The sequence below is a fragment of the Mauremys mutica genome, chromosome 8 (genome assembly GCF_020497125.1).
Source record: "Mauremys mutica isolate MM-2020 ecotype Southern chromosome 8, ASM2049712v1, whole genome shotgun sequence".
NCBI classification, from domain to species: Eukaryota; Metazoa; Chordata; order Testudines; family Geoemydidae; genus Mauremys; species Mauremys mutica.
The window spans coordinates 23,143,303-23,160,237 of record NC_059079.1 but is presented as its reverse complement, the minus strand read 5'-3'; the positions used below and the strand labels follow the sequence as shown (position 1 = coordinate 23,160,237).

The 16,935-nt window shown below is 42.2% G+C and overlaps 1 protein-coding gene across 4 annotated transcripts in view; it reads left to right on the top strand.

The window, feature by feature from the left end:
• The window catches only part of SLC44A5 (solute carrier family 44 member 5), a 187,169-nt gene that overhangs the window by 71,829 nt on the left and 98,405 nt on the right, over window positions 1-16,935 (top strand). For 2 of the 4 annotated variants that reach the window (XM_045027391.1, XM_045027389.1), the window contains exon 1: window positions 9,399-9,522. The exons of the other annotated variants lie outside the window; for them this stretch is intronic. In XM_045027391.1, coding sequence (XP_044883326.1) covers window positions 9,486-9,522 — 37 coding nt within the window. In that variant the 5' untranslated portion in view covers window positions 9,399-9,485. Of the gene's footprint in view, window positions 1-9,398; window positions 9,523-16,935 lie in introns of those variants that run through there. 4 annotated transcript variants of the gene reach the window in all.

Below are 16,935 nucleotides of genomic sequence, written 5' to 3'. Positions count from 1 at the left end.
ACATCTCACAGTAGCAAGCCCTCTGAATTCAAAGTAAACTCTGTTATGTATGTAATGTATTGCAAAATGTATTACATATAGCACCTGTACAGAAATGAAAACGAACCTGTACTGTTTTTTTTTGACATGTCTAGTTCCTGCTATATGACTTGCACAAATAATTATTGCAAAATGTTTTTCTGGGGAAACTAGATGAGGCAGAGTATCGGGGCTGGGGGGGGGTTAGCTGTGTTGGTCTGTATCCACAAAAACAATGAGGAGTCCAGTGGCACCTTAAAGACTAACAGATTTATTTGGGCATAAGCTTTCGTGGGTAAAACCCCCACTTCTTCAGATGCATGGAGTGAAAATTACAGATACAGGCATAGATATACTAGCACATGAAGAGAACGGAGTTACCTTACAAGTGGAGAACTAGTGCTGACAAGGCCAACTCAGTCAGGGTGGATGTGGTCCACTCCCAATAACTGATGAGGAGGTGTCAATACCAAGAGAGGGAAAATTGCTTTTGTAGTGAGCCAGCCACTCCCAGTCTCTATTCAAGCCCAAATTAATGGTGTTAAGTTTGCAAATGAATTGTAGTTCTGCAGTTTCTCTTTAAAGTCTGTTTTTGAAGGTTTTTTTTATTGAAGGATGGCTACTTTTAAATCTATTATTGAATGTTCAGGGAGACTGAGATGTTCTTCTACTGGCTTTTGTATGTTACCATGCCTGATGTCTGATTTGTGTCTATTTATTCTTTTACGTAGAGACTGTCCGGTTTGGCCAGTGTACATGGCAGAGGGGCATTACTGGCATATATCACATTAGTAGATGTGCAAGTGAATGAGCCCCTGATGGTGTGGCTGATGTGGTTAGGTCCTGGTGGTCACCACTCTGTGTTGTTTTAGGTGAGGCAACGTTGTCATAGGAAGGGGGTAAACAGCTTTAATTATTATTAAAAATTTACCCATATACTTTGCTGTTCCATCTGTAGTGGCAGCCAGTTAGATCTTTTAAAAGCACTGCATTCTGGGAGCTTGCATCAAGAGGCTTAGGAGAAAGTGCTTTTGAGTAAATTTACAGCAATTGGAGGGAGCTCGGCGTTGTAAGGAAAACTTAACCTTGATATGTACTGCATTATGTAAATTGCTTGCTTAAAAAATTAAGAGGAGGGGAAAAGCTAGTTTTCACTGTTTGACAGAATTAGCTTGACATTGAATCATTTTGTGTCTGTCTGCACCTGACTATTATTTATAGATGGACAAGTAAATGATGTAAAGTTTGGTAGTGTGGAAGAAGAGCTACTACTGTAATCCAATTTAAGATCTGAGAATTTTTTAGCAAATATTGTGCATTATGCTACCTTTATTTTGTAAATAATTAAAATATTACACTACTGAACTGGGCCTTGATCTTGCAATGAGTTCTACAGGGCAGACCCTCTGCACCCACACAGATCTCGTTGACATCACTTGATCACTAACTACCATCTTGCCATTTTTGTTAACTGTTTTTTTTTTTTGCCACATCTTCACAAATCTTGCATATACCATTTGTTTAGCCTAAATGAGTAACGCATTTCACCCATAACATGCAATGCTATTAAACTGATGTAAAGGCAAACAGTATACAGTACTTCATATCATTATTTTAAAAAGCTCAGTTGATTAATTCTTAATGCATAAACCAACCACAGTGCACAGGGACTTGTGGGATTATCAGGAAACTACTGAAGTACCTAATTAGCCACAGCAGCATTCTCTACAACAATTTTCAATTAACTTTTAAAGCAATAATTCAATGGTACCATTCCATAACAACATATTATAAATGATCTTATAAAGAATGCATGGTATGGTCTGCCAGATAATGAAGTACTGAAGTAGGAAACAAAGACCTCAGACATTCAGTGACTGCATAGATTGGGTGACAAGTGGACTCATGGCTTTTGCACCAAATTACAAACCTCTACTACCATTGGCACTGTTGGAAAATCGCCACTAGCTCTTTGTAGTATTAGGGCTGACATCTGTTTACTCCAGTAGAGGGAATCAGTGTATATACGTACAGGCCCCACTACATTATTTGTTAATGTGTACTTAAAGGCGACACTTTTTCTAGCCACATGATGGTGTCATTGTGGCTCAAATATCAACAAACCATAAGAAACTAATAATGTTCTAAATAGAAAACAGCAGTTCATTAGGGTTGATTAATAGCTTGCTGGCAAAATTCTAAGCTAGTGTATATCTGTGTTTAGCAACGTCTGTTGTGTGCTTTCTAATATGCCCTTCTGGACTCTAAATTTACTTTGACAGCTGGTAAATAGGTATGTGTTGTATGATAGTCCAATATAGAATTTGTTGAAGCAGACTTTAAGAGAGGCAGTGCAAATGGAGCCAGGCATATATAAAAACTGCAATCATTTGGCTACCCTGCTTCTTTAATTCCATTCTCTTAAAGCATAGCAAAGAAGCAGGGAAATTGGGCGCTTACAGTTGGTATAATGGAGAGAGCTCACTCGCAGTGAGACTGGCTCACACACAGTGGTTAATATTTTAAAATAGGTAAAAATCTTAGAAAATCATAGTGTTCAATAGTCGTTCAGATATGCTGGATATAAGTAGCTTGATTAGTAAATATTACAATGATGCTTTGTTTTGCAGTGGCAGAGTATGTGGTTTCATATACAGACTGTGTAGGGCTTTATTCAGGCGGCCATAGCGAATTACTGGATGAGATGTTTTTGCATCATTGTTTACCACAGATTCAGGCAACAAGGTTGATCTTATTAAGCAGTCTGTTAACTTTTGTTGCTATATGGTTTAATCTAGCCCTGTTGTGTAATATTGTCATGGGAATCAACAGTGCTGCGTGTATGTGTGTGTGTGTGTGTGTATGTATGTGTGTGTGTGTGTGTTTTACAACTAAAATTTCAGAATTGGTGTTTTAATCATATTTACTACAAGTAACACTGAAACAAGATCCCAGCCAGGATTGCACATTGGGAATTTACTCTCAAATACTGTGCATGGCTAAAGGGAGGTGTGGCTAGATTATTTCATAAAAACAACTTCAAGCATTTAGATTTGACACAACAGCTGCAATTTCACACAACAACTGGAATTTCTTTTGCTCACTTTCTAATGCAGATATCACAATACCTAGAGTAAACAAACCAGACATGTTGGCACTGGCTGCTATTCACAGTGCATTTTGTATTGTATTTCACATCTATGGTAACATAATGTGAACATTAACCCATTTTGTATATTTTTATTTGTTATCTTAGTTAATAGCTGTTGATGGACTTATTTTCCAGGAACTTATTTAATTCTTTTTTGAACCTGTTACAGTTTTGGCCTTCACAACATCCCCTGGCAATGAGTTCCACAGGTTGACTGTGCATTTTGTAAAGAAGTACTTCCTTTTGTTTTAAAACTGCTGCCTATTAATTTCATTGGGTGACCCCTAGTGCTTGTGAAGAAAATAACACAAAGAAAAAATGTTCCTCCAGTTCTTAGCCCCGTGACTCAAACCTGATGAATCTATTAGAGAGGACATCCAAAAGTAACCCCTTCTGGGAAAGCTCCCAAGCCTGTAGCTTTTTGCAGGCGTGTTAGTATCTTGGCTTTGCATTTTCCAAAACCTGCTTGCTCTGTCTTCTTTCTTTTCACACTAAATGGGGAGGATGGGGAGAAGTCATTAAAAGACTGACATTTAGTGCTTTCCCTCCTCATGTGAATAATCACACTGACTTAGGTGGAACTACTTGGATTTGGCCAGCCGTGGGTTATGTTTTCTGTCATAATACAACTGGCTGCAAAAGCACAATTATTTTTCGGAATGTAGTATCTTGTTTTCAGTTAGTAAATAAACAATCAGTCCATTTCACAGACAGCAGAACATGGTGCATGCACAAATACACCCAGACATTTTAGTCTGCTCCCAGATCACAAGTAGTAGCATCATGATCTAAGAGCTATTAATGTGGAAACATTTTGTAGGCCCTGGAATAAAACATCCAGTTTTGTTTCCAGCATTCTTACATGCTGTACAGCTAGTTAAATAAATGAGAGTATTCAGGCCCTACAGTAAATAGGAATTTTAGAAGAAAAGTGGGTGTGTTTTGATGTGTTCATGTGGAAACCAATGCCCAAATGTTTTTCTAGCTCACAGCTGGTTCATAGCACTGTTGGTATTTTGAGTTCTGAGAGCAAGGCAAAAAGTTTGTGTGGAGTTTTGAGTAAACATAGTAAACTGTTAGGAGCCATTGCACTTGTGTGCTTACCTGGAAATAATCCAAACTTTTGTCAAACTTAAAAAAATAAAAAAGAGGAAGAATTCTTATATCCATATTTGACTTTCGTGCATGTACATTGCTCTAAATCCAACTCATGCAAGTGTGTAACCATCCACAACATTCTCCTTATGAATGGATATCTGGATTTGCAGATATAAAATCTGTAGAAACAGCTTAACTTAACTGTGTGAATAATAATAATTATAGCTTATTTTTGGAGTTTATTTCAAGCCAAAGGATTCCAGAGTACTGTACAATCTATGGAGCTGATTCTCCAGGACACAAAATATATTGGAAGGACAGAACAGGTCGTGCTGGCGGGGGAGTGGCACTATATGGGAGAGAAAGCATAGAATCAAATGAAGTAAAAATCTTAAATTAACCAAACTGTACCGCAGAATATCTATGGATAGTAATTCCATGCTTGAATAATAAGAATATAGCAGTAGGGATATTTTACTGACCACCTGACTGTGAAATACTCAGGGAGATTACAGAGGCTATTAAAATAAAAAAAATAATAAAGGGGGATTTCATCTATCCCCATATTGACTGGGCACATGTCACCTCAGGCCAGGACGCAAAGATAAAGTTTCTTGACACCTTAAATGACTGGTCCTTGGAGCAGCTAGTCCTGGAACCCACAAGAGGAGAGGCAATTCTTGATTTAGTCCTAAGTGGAGCACAGGATCAGGTCCAAGAGGTGAATGTAGCCAGACTGCATGGTAATAGTGGCCATAATATAATTAAATGTAACACCCCTGTGGCGGGGAAAACACTACAGCAGCCCAACACTGTAGCATTTAATTTCAGAAAGGGGAACGACACAAAAATGAGGAGGTTAGTTAAACAGAAATTAAAAGGTACAGCACCAAAAGTAAAATCCCTACAAGCTGCATGGAAACTTTTTAAAGACACCATAATAGAGGCTCAACTTAAATGTATACCCAAAATTTAAAAAACAGAGAACCAAAGAAGTGCCACTGTGGCTAAACAACAAAGTAAGAGAAGCAGTGAGAGGCAAAAAGGCATCCTTCAAAAAGTGGAGATTAAATCTGAGTGAGGAAAATAGAAAGGAGCATAAACTCTGGCAAATGAAGTATAAAAATATAATTAGGAAGGCCAAAAAAGAATTTGAAGAACAGTTAGCCAAAGACTCAAAAAGTAATAGCAATTTTTTTTAAGTACATCAGAAGCAGGAAGCCTGCTAAACAACCAGCGGGGCCCCTGGACAATCGAGATACAAAAGGAGCACTTAAAGACGATAAAGTCATTGCAGAGAAACTAAATGAATTCTGTCGGTCTTCATGGTTGAGATTCCCAAACCTGAGCCATTCTTTTTAGGTGACAAATCTGAGGAACTGTCCCAGATCGAGGTATCATTAGAGGTGGTTTTGGAACAAACTGATAAACTAAACAGTAATAAGTCACCAGGGCCACATGGTATTCACCCCAGTTCTAAAGGAACTCAAATGTGAAATTGTAGGACTACTAACTGTAGTCTGTAACCTATCATTTAAATCAGCTTCTTTACCAAATGACTGGAGGATAGCTAATGTGACGCCAATTTTTAAAAAGGGCTCCAGAGATGACCCTGGCAATTACAGGCTTCAGTACCAGGCAAACTGGTTGAAACTATAGTAAAGAACAAAATTGTCAGACATGTAGATGAACATGATTTGTTGGGGAAGAGTCAACATGGTTTTTGTAAAGGGAAATCATGCCTCACCAATCTACTAGAATTCTTTGAGGGGATCAACCAGCATGTGGACAAGGGGGATCCAGTGGATATTTGGATTTTCAGAAAGCCTTTGACAAGGACCCTCACCAAAGGCTCTTAAGCAAACTAAGCAGTCATGGGATAAGGGGAAAGGTCTTCTCATGGATCAATAACTGGTTAAAAGATAGGAAACAAAGGGTAGGAATAAATTATTGGCTTTTAGAATGGAGAGAGGTCAATAGTGGTGTCCCCCAGGGGTCTGTTCTGGGCCTAGTCCTATTCAGCATATTCATAAATGATCTGGAAAAAGGGGTAAACAATGAGGTGGCAAAAATTGCAAATGATACAAAACTACTCAAGACAGTTAAGTCCCAGGCAGACTGCAAAGAACTACAAAAGGATCTCTCAAAACTGGGTGACTGGGCAACAAAATGGCAGATAAAATTTAATGTTGATAAATGCAAAGTAATGCACATTGGAAAACACAATCCCATATAAAATGATGGGGTCTAAATTATCTGTTACCACTCAAGAAAGAGATCTTGAAGTCACTATGGATAGTTCTCTGAAAACATCCACTCAATGTGCAGCGGCAGTCAAAAAGTGAATAGAATGTTGGAAATCATTAAGAAGGGGATAGGTAATAAGATAGAAAATATCATGTTGCCTCTGTATAAATCCATGGTACGCCCCATGCAGATGTGGTCGCCCCATCTCAAAAAAGATGTATTGGACTTGGAAAAGGTTCTGAAAAGGGCAACAAAAATGATTAGGGGTATGGAATGGCTGCCATATGAGGAGAGATTAATAAGAGTGGGACTTTTTAGCTTGGAAAAGAGCTGACTAAGGGGGAATATGGTAGAGGTCTATAAAATCATGACTGGTATGGAGAAAGTAAATAAGGAAGTGTTATTTACCCCTTCTCATAACACACGAATTAGGGGTCACCAAATGAAATTAATAAGCAGCAGATTTAAAACAAACAAAAGGAAGTATTTTTTCACACAATGCACAGTCAACCTGTGGAACTCCTTGCCAGAGGATGTTGTGAAGGTCAAGACTATAACAGGGTTCAAAAAAGAACTAGATAAATTCATGGAGGATAGGTCCATTAATGGCTATTAGCCAGGATGGGCAGGGATTGGGTCCCTAGCCTCTGTTTGCCAGAGGTTGGGAATGGGTGACTGGGGATGGTTCACTTGATGATTACCTGTTCTGTTCATTGAGTCAGGGGCACCTGGCATTGGCCTCTGTCGGAAGACAGGACACTGGGCTAGATGGACCTTGGTCTGACCCAGTATGGCCGTTCTTATGTTCTTACTGGGTTTCCTGTCCAGGGTGTGCAGGACCGGGCTTGCCCTTTAAAGTACTGTAAGTAGTGTAGCAAGGAAAAACCAGGAGAAAATAAAACTAATATTAAGGAATGCAAACCTTTCCTATGGGCTCAATGCCACCTTTCCATTGACCGTTTTATTTCTGAAGTTGCCAAGGCCTTAGCCACTACAGAAACAAAAATAGATTTAAAAAAAAAAAAATTTAAGTATTGACACTTACCTGCTTTTCATGAGGTCTGTGGAATTCCTCTAACAATCTTTCCTTTTAGCTCCAAAGAGCTGCATTTGTGGAGCCAGCCAGAGGAGAGGTTTTCAGGTCTACACACTGCTCAAATACATTGTCAGCACTGAATCTGCTAGCCCACAAGGAGGCGGCGGCGGCGGCGGGGGGGAGGGGGAGGAAAGGACACAGCCCACTGTCAGCGTTATGCGTGCAAGGTGAAGACAATAAATGAAACTGAGTTCAAATATATCCATACCCTCAGGACCATTATCAAATCCGCGTATCTGAATCTCATCTTGTTTTCTGGGACATCAATTCAGTTAATCATGGCTTCATTTTAGTATTCTCCATTAAAGTAGAGTAGTATCCATAGATCATTATCTTCAGGTTTTCAACTACTTTCCCATTCAGCCTCATAGTTATAAATAAAACTTGTTAACTTTTTGTAGCAATTACCACTTGACACATGTCCAGCTGCTCACTAATGTTTGCATAGCTCTATTAACTCTGTTGTCATGTCAGAAGTGAAATGTGCACCTTTGGGTACTTTGAGATTAAAAGCAGACAGATGTTCTGTGGTTGGGGCTGTGAATCACAAATTTCCATAGGACCCCAAATTAATTCTTGGTATTGCAGGGTATCTCCAACTCCCAGAAGTTAATAGTACTGTCTATTCCTCTGTGTTTGGGGAGTACCTTACACTTTCTGGCCACTGCCATCGTATCAATAAATAATTAATATTAATAAAAAATATATTGCAATTTAAGGTATGGTATTTTCAAGCTGACTTCCAGAGTTAAAAACATAGTAATTTTTCAGCTCTAACAGCACCCCTAAAAAAAGAAACAAAACTTCCCAAACAACCCTCCCAGCATTAATTGCCATATATAAAAACCCTCCACACTTGCAAGTAGTTAACAGCAACATTTTCTTTCTACATCGATACAATTTTTACTGTATCAAAGCAAGACAACTAGTGAGTGGAATTAATTACTCCAGGAGATCTGAAAGCTTCTACTCTCCAGTCGCCTGGAATTGATGAAAATGAAAATCGTTTGAAATCCACAATAAATTGACATTGGCACTCATCACAGAATTTTTTTCCACCAAATGTATGGGCTGTGCTTAACTGAGAGTCTCATTTTGACTTCCACTAACAAGCCCATAGCAATAAAAAAGACATCATGGAATTACAGCTGTTACAGAATTTAAAAAAAATCTGGAAGTGTTTGTGTAGGTATGTATGTGTGTGTTAGGGTATGTGTATCTATATAATACAGATTTGCATAGAGTATACATGTGTATGTAATAGCAAGAGAAACGCGCGCGCGCACACACACACACACACACAGATTTACCCAAGAATAGCAGAATTTGCACCTTTAGTGTCCCCCCTTACTCTTTCTTTGCTGGGCATGTCAATACGTATATCTTCCCAAAGACTTCTTATTTTCTAAGTGTTGCCAATTTTTGTCACTGATTCTTTTTCTAGTTTGATAGAGGCTCCATAATATTAGTTGTAAGTCTGTTGCTCTTATGTAGTAAGCCTGACTTTGATCCCCACTCTCATTTTCTCAGATGAACTCTCATTCGATGTTTCCCCCCTATAAATATGGTAAACTTAATAAGAGCTTTAACAGAGCTTCCCTTTACTCTGTGACATTTATAGCCCCAGACTGGTCTGGAGTAGGTAGGTGGAGCAGTGGGTGATATCATTTTTCTATTAGCAGAAAGCCCTGCCTCCTTTGTAAGTTTGCATTCCTACTGGAGGAGCCTATGCCACTCCAAGCAGCTTTATTTTTAAACCTGGTTTAATAGTACTTTTGTGGATTAAGCCTACTGGGGAAACTGCTTCCAGCACAGAAGTCTGCAGTTAATACCCCTCTTAGACATAGCTTGCTAAACTGATCAGGAAGCAGTAGTATGGCTAGGGAAGAAGAAAACTACTACGGGAAACATGGTAATTTACCTACCTCCTTGTGTTCTCAAAAAATGAAATGCTTCATAAGGGCTCTAGCCAATGCCCTTTGAAATCAACTAGAGTCTTTCCATTGACTTCAGTGGGTTTTGGATCAGGCCCTAAGTGGCTTTAGCTAACTTCTTCCATTATTTGCAAAATCATGTAATCTTTTCCAGTTTGGAGCTTGCAGCTACAATTAATGGCAGATAGAAGGTAGAATTTGTGTAAATATAACTGATTTTCATTTTAGACAAATGATTTAACTTAAAAAATCACTGCAGTGCAATAAAGTGTGACAGAAGTAATTTTGTTTATTATTTAGACTTTTTTTAGAGTTGGAATTGGGAAGTTAAATTTCATTTGATGTATTTATTGTAATGGAACAATAGTTCAACCTAAAATTCCTATTATGAAATAGTTTATGAAACAGATCTGTCTAGTCTGCGAAGAGTGATTATCATCTCCGTTTTTAATTCTAGCAAGAAAATGACTATGTAATTATTCCACACCAGTGGCTACTTCCCCCATGCCTCCCAAACTCCTAAAGGTTTTAATCAGCTTTCAGAATTAAATGTTTTGTTTTTGTTTTCAAAATGTTGCTGATATGACACTTAGCAAGTGACTTTTCTTTTTCTTTTTCTTTTTTTTTAAAGAAAGGGTTACCTAGAATAACAACAACAAACCCCTTCCTGTGTCTATTCTCTCTATTCCTTCTTTAGAGACAACTTCAGTAATTGGGGAGGGGATTTGATGTGTAACTTGGAGAAGGAGACTGAGAACAAGCAGTGTGCCCATTGTTGGTTGTTATGTGAAACTATAATCACAGATACTGTATATGTGTGTTTCAGTGAAGAAATTCCTATAATGCTGAAGCGTACTTTTTGTCAAGGAATGTGATTGTGTGTTTGGCTTTTAATATATTTAGTGTTTCTTATGTAAACAGTTGTGTTCCATAATGGATTTGTGGCAAAGTTTAGAAAAAGAAAAACAAGACAGGCTGAGCGCTGGTGTACTGCTCTGTGCCCCAATAAGCATGGTGACTTTGGTGGTGAGCTGTAGTCCTTGGAAGAAATTTGCTGTAGTGCAGTGGCTTTCTTTTTGTTAATCAGTGTCACTGTCGGATAACATTCCCCAGTTTGTTTGATTGCTGGAGATGAAAATCTCCATTTGAGTTAGAGATCATTTTCTGGAGCACTTTGTCTATTTTTATCCTCTTGCCTATAAATTAGAAGGTATTGACTTTCATTGTAGAAGTATTGTGGAGTTCGCTTACACTCAGATGTGATCCACAAATGTATATATCTTCCAAGGTGCATTTTCTTTGCACCAAATCAGAATCTATGCAGGTATGTTGTAGCTAACCCAGCTGAAGCCTATTACCATATGGGTGTACTGTTAATAGAGATGATCTTGTTTGTAGAAAGTAGCCCACTTGTTGTTACACATTGTATTGTATCTTGCCCCACTGGCTATGCTATCAAACCGTCCCCCTGAATACAGACATCCTGAGAGCACAGGAAATTGCCCCTATTAACAAGCTTCATCAGTACAATGTATCATAGAATCATAGAATCTCAGGGTTGGAAGGGACCTCAGGAGGTCATCTAGTCCAACCCCCTGCTCAAAGCAGGACCAAACCCAACTAAATCATCCCAGCCAGGGCTTTGTCAAGCCTGACCTTAAAAACCTCTAAGGAAGGAGATTCCACTACCTCCCTAGGTAACCCATTCCAGTGCTTCACCACCCTACTAGTGAAAAAGTTTTTCCTAATATCCAACCTAAACCTCCCCCTCTGCAACTTGAGACCATTACTCCTTGTTCTGTCATCTTCTACCACTGAGAACAGTCTAGATCCATCCTCTTTGGAACCCCCTTTCAGGTAGTTGAAAGCAGCTATCAAATCCCCCCTCATTCTTCTCTTCTGCAGACTAAACAATCCCAGTTCCCTCAGCCTCTCCTCATAAGTCATGTGCTCCAGCCCCCTAATCATTTTTGTTGCCCTCCGCTGGACTCTCTCCAATTTATCCACATCCTTCTTGTAGTGTGGGGCCCAAAACTGGACACAGTACTCCAAATGAGGCCTCACCAGTGCTGAGTAGAGGGGGATGATCACATCCCTTGATCTGCTGGAAATGCCCCTACTTATACAACCCAAAATGCCATTAGCCTTCTTGGCAACAAGGGCACACTGTTGACTCATATTCAGCTTTTCGTCCACCGTAACCCCTAGGTCCTTTTCTGCAGAACTGCTGCCCAGCCATTCGGTCCCTAGTCTGTAGCAGTGCATGGGATTCTTCCGTCCTAAGTGCAGGACTCTGCACTTGTCCTTGTTGAACCTCATCATATTTCTTTTGGCCCAATCCTCTAATTTGTCTAGGTCCCTCTGTATCCTATCCCTACCCTCCAGCGTATCAACCACTCCTCCCAGTTTAGTGTCATCTGCAAACTTGCTAAGGGTGCAGTCCACACCATCCTCCAGATCGTTAATGAAGATATTGAACAAAACCGGCCCCAGCACCGACCCTTGGGGCACTCCACTTGATACCGGCTGCCATCTAGACATGGAACCATTGATCACTACCCGTTGAGCCCAACCATCTAGCCAGTTTTCTATCCACCTTACCGTCCATTCATCCAGCCCAGACTTCTTTAACTTGCTGGCAAGAATACTGTGGGAGACTGTATCAAAAGCTTTGCTAAAATCCAGAAATAGTACATCCACTGCTTTCCCCTCATCCACAGAGCCGGTTATCTCGTCATAGAAGGCAATTAGGTTAGTCAGGCATGACTTGCCCTTGGTGAATCCATGCTGATTCAATGTAGGCCAAGTGGAGGAATGTCTGTAAGCAAAGTAAATCCCTACTGGAAATTTATTATGCCTTTGAAAACCTGGCCTGCTCCTATTTTCAAGGGCTGAGAAATCTTGCCTGCCTGCCTGATAGGTGGGGATGGGTGGGAGAACAGACCTGTTAAATATATTTATTAAGGGCTAGATCTTGGCTGATGTGTCAGTGCAGAGGAGGAAGGGAGAGAAAGACCTCATTTCCCATGCAAATTCCCAACATCTGGGTTCCAGCTGCCGGAAGAGCCAGAGACAAGGCAAGGGTTGATCACCTGGTACCCTACCCCAGCAGGTGGGTGGGTAGTGGGGGGGGGGCTGGAGGAGGGTGAGTAATCTGTACCTAGTAAAGCAGGGGGTACAGATTTTCCACTTTCTAAGTCCCATTTCCTTTTGCTGGGGTGCTCTTGGGTAGTGGGTGGTGGACACTGCCCTTTACACAGGGCAATAAACTCGGTCTAGCATCCTGTAGGTCAGGGGTCGGCAACCGGTGGCTCGCAGCTCACCAGGGTAAGCACCCTGGCGGGCCGGCCCGGTTTGTTTATCTGCCGCGTCGGCAAGTTCGGCCGATCGCGGCTCCCACTGGCCGCGGTTCGCGGTCCCAGGCCAATGCGGGAGGCAGGAAGCCACGGCCAGAACATCCCTCGGCTCGCGCCGCTTCCTGCCTCCCGCATTGGCCTGGAACCGCGAACCGCGGCCAGTGGGAGCCGCGATCGGCCGAACTTGCCGACGCGGCAGATAAACCGGGCTGGCCCGCCAGGGTGCTTACCCTGGCGAGCCGCAAGCCACTGGTTGCCGACCCCTGCTGTAGGTAGTAAGCCACAGTGTGCTGGTATGTAGTAAAGTTACAGGTTCTAAATCATACCAGAAAGAAGTTATTTTTTTAAAATGTTTAATCTATGGAAGGCCTTATGCCGTAAACTGAGGCAATACAGAGTGCAGGCCTCTCCACAGCACAAGTTATCAGGTTTCTTCTCAATTTGCCCTTTCTGTTCTGGGCTCACTCTTGGTTTAAGTGGCTTGTGTGTGACAACATAACCTGTGTCCTGTACTCGCCAGCAGTATTGCTACACACACAGCAGCTCCGGAGCTATAAGCTGCCAAAGTTCTTTTGTGGTAAAAATTATATTTTAGGGGCTTACTGAGGTGGAAGAGAACAAACAGAGTCATGAGGTCTGCTGTGTTTATTGTACTAGGCCTGTGAATATTTTGATAAGGTTTTTCTGATATGAGGCATGAGACCAAAGTCTGAATTTAGTTAATGAGTAAAGGCAGTTTTTAAAATGTATTTCTTCGAGCTCCTCTCTAACCATGGTCCTTTGTATTTAGCTTTTATTTTGTTAAAATTTCCCAAGAACTTGACAGTGTTTATTATAAAAATTAAAATTAACTTCAGTTTCCAGGGTAAATATTGGGGTACAAAAGGACAGAAAAAAGCAACAATTAGAGAAAATAAGAGTGCTGAAAGTCAAAGCAGGTTTATTTCATGAACCGTGCATTAACAGTACATATATGTATGCATATGCATGTGTATCTTTCACTACATTGCTTTACTTAGACCAGGGGTCGGCAACCGGTGGCTCGCGGCTCGCCAGGGTAAGCACCCTGGCGGGCCGGCCCGGTTTGTTTATCTGCCGCGTCGGCAAGTTCGGCCGATCGCGGCTCCCACTGGCCGCGGTTCGCGGTCCCAGGCCAATGCGGGAGGCAGGAAGCGGCGCGAGCCGAGGGATGTTCTGGCCGTGGCTTCCTGCCTCCCGCATTGGCCTGGGACCGTGAACCGCGGCCAGTGGGAGCCGCGATCGGCCGAACTTGCCGACGCCGCAGATAAACAAACTGGGCCGGCCCGCCAGGGTGCTTACCCTGGCGAGCCGCGAGCCACCGGTTGCCGACCCCTGACTTAGACAGTCTTGCATTTATACTTGGACTAATGTATTATTAACATAAAGACATCTACCTAAAGTAATGGATTGGATTTTCTTAGTGTAATTAGTGCTTTTCAGGTACTTGACTGGTTCAAAATTGTGTGGAAATTTGGTAAAATCTGAATAATACTGTTTGTAAAACCTGGGGACTTTTGGGTAAAAATGAAAACGAAGGGCCTTATTTTTAGTCTAACTACACCAAAATGGGCACAACAGGTTTGTCCTGTCACATAGTCTCTCCTCCTTCACCTGGAGAATTCCCTCACAAAACTTCCCTATTTGTTGCTCCTTTTCACTAGCCAGGGACATCTCCTTGGGAACAGTGTGCTGCATATTGTCCTTGATGCCCATACAAGTGCTGAGAAGCCAAGCTGAATGAAGAGCCTCCTGCCATTTGGAGAAAAGAAATGACACAGTCAGTCTCAAAGTTGCCATTAGTAGGGGGCTCTGCATCCTGTGGAGTGACCACAGAGTGATCAAGAAGTAAACTCTTTGTGGGAAGGACTGTCTCATTGTTCTGTGTTTGTACAGCACCTAGCACCATAGGATCCTGGCCCGTGACTGGGGCTCCAGGGCACTACAGTAATACAATAATAAATACTAGTAATGATGACAATGAATTTGGACAGAAGGCTGATAGGAGAAAGACTGGTGACCAGGAATAGGGTGGACTTAATTTGTTAGAGGAGACTGCAGATGGGAACAAGGGGAGAGGAAAGAACAATAGGAACGGGGATGGAGAGGGAAGGCCAGGGAAAGAGCAAGCGGTTGATGTTAGAGTCAGTGTAAGAGCAGAACATCAGCAGGAGAAAGAATGCAAAAATTGGGACAGTGTGACAGAGACTGAGGGCTGGTGTACATAGGCGCCAACGTTCTCTGGAGCCAGTGCGTGCCCATGCCCGTGCCTCCCCCCCAACCCCACCCTCGCCCCAAAGTCCCCGCCCTAACTCAGCCCCCTCCCTGCCCCAATTGGATCCCTTCCCTGCTCTTGCCCTGACGGCAAGAGTGGTTACCCTGCTCTTGCCCTGACGGGCTTAAAACAGCCCTGGGGGAAGGTTGTGGCTGAGAGCTACTAAGCTGGGCTGATTGGGAAGTGGCTGCAACTGCGCCATGCCCCAATCAGGCCACAGCTGGCCTGTATAAAAAGGCTGTGAGACAGGAGCCTAAAGAGTAGAGGGAGAAGGGCCTGGCTGCAGGGAATCTGAGTAGAGCAGGGCTGGGATAAGGCTGGGGAGCTCCAGCCTGGAAAGCCCCAGGCTGCGGCCTAGCATAAGGCCAACAGGTACTGGGAGTTGCAGAGGGCAGCCCAGGGGTAGGCAAAGGCAGCAGGTCCAAACCCAACGTTGCCAGTGATGAGTAGCTGATACTGCAGTCTGCCCAGGCCGTGGGGGTTAGACAATGACTGGCAGTAGCCTGATACTGAGGCAAGGTGGGGATTCAACAGAAGAATTCTTCTGTGGCCCTAGCTGCCATGTCTCGGGGAGATGGCTTAATCACAGCGATGGGAGAACCTCTCCCGTCAGCATAGATAATGTCTATACTGAAGCACTGACATTAAACTGATGGTTTCTAATTCAGCTTTGGTTGTACAGCACTGCGGGATGCTCAGTGAATAGTGTTCTGTACAGCAGTACTGTAGTAGCAGCTTGCAGTGCAGTGCTCCCCATAGTCAACAGAAATATACGAGGCACTCACATTGACACAGTGCCGTATCTGTAACTTGGCATGTCAGTGGGTTTGTTATAACATGTGACGGGGCTCACAGTGTTGAGCACATGTTCTGATGAATAATGAATATTGCCTACATGCAGTAGGTATTTTTTCAAACTTGAACATTTTGACTAATTAAAAGCTAAATGAGCAGATGGCATCAGTCCATGCTAGGCCAGCTTTCCCCTCCACAAGATTTGTAGAGAATGATGGGAACCAGCTAATATTCTTGACATCCAACCCAAGACTGGGGGAAACTTTGGAAAGGGGGAAAAAAGGTTAAATAGTACATTTCATTGTTGTTGCCCCTTTGCCAAGACAAAGCACGTTTGGGAGCTTTGTTGGTCAGGTGCCTGTTTAGAGCAGAAGTTGGTGAAATGAAGTCAGACAAATTCTGCTAAGAAAACACCTATGTATAAAATATACGAGTCTGGTTCCCTTGACTAGCAGTGCCAGCAAACTGCACATGGGCAGCTCTCTTCTGCAGGAACGGCAGATCAGGCACTACTGCCTTGTTCCAAGAAGCAGCTGTCTTGGCCCCCATCTCTCTCTAAGTATCAGAGGGGTAGCCGTGTTAGTCTGGTTCTGTAAAAGCAGCAAAGAATCCTGTGGCACCTTATAGACTAACAGACGTTTTGCAGCATGAGCTTTCGTGGGTGAATACCCACTTCTTCAGATGCAAGTCAAGTCTGAAGAAGTGGGTATTCACCCACGAAAGCTCATGCTGCAAAACGTCTGTTAGTCTATAAGGTGCCACAGGCATCTCTCTCTAAGACGCACACAAAACTCAAATAGAATCCAACTGCTTAAACATACTCTGGGCCCATTTTTCTCCTGCTGCCTCTTCACTTTACATCTAGTAAACCTCAAGTCCAAGGCTCCCCTCAAATGAATGGTCTGGAACAGGTGGCAAGCCATCAGCCCTCCTTTTGTGTAGCCACT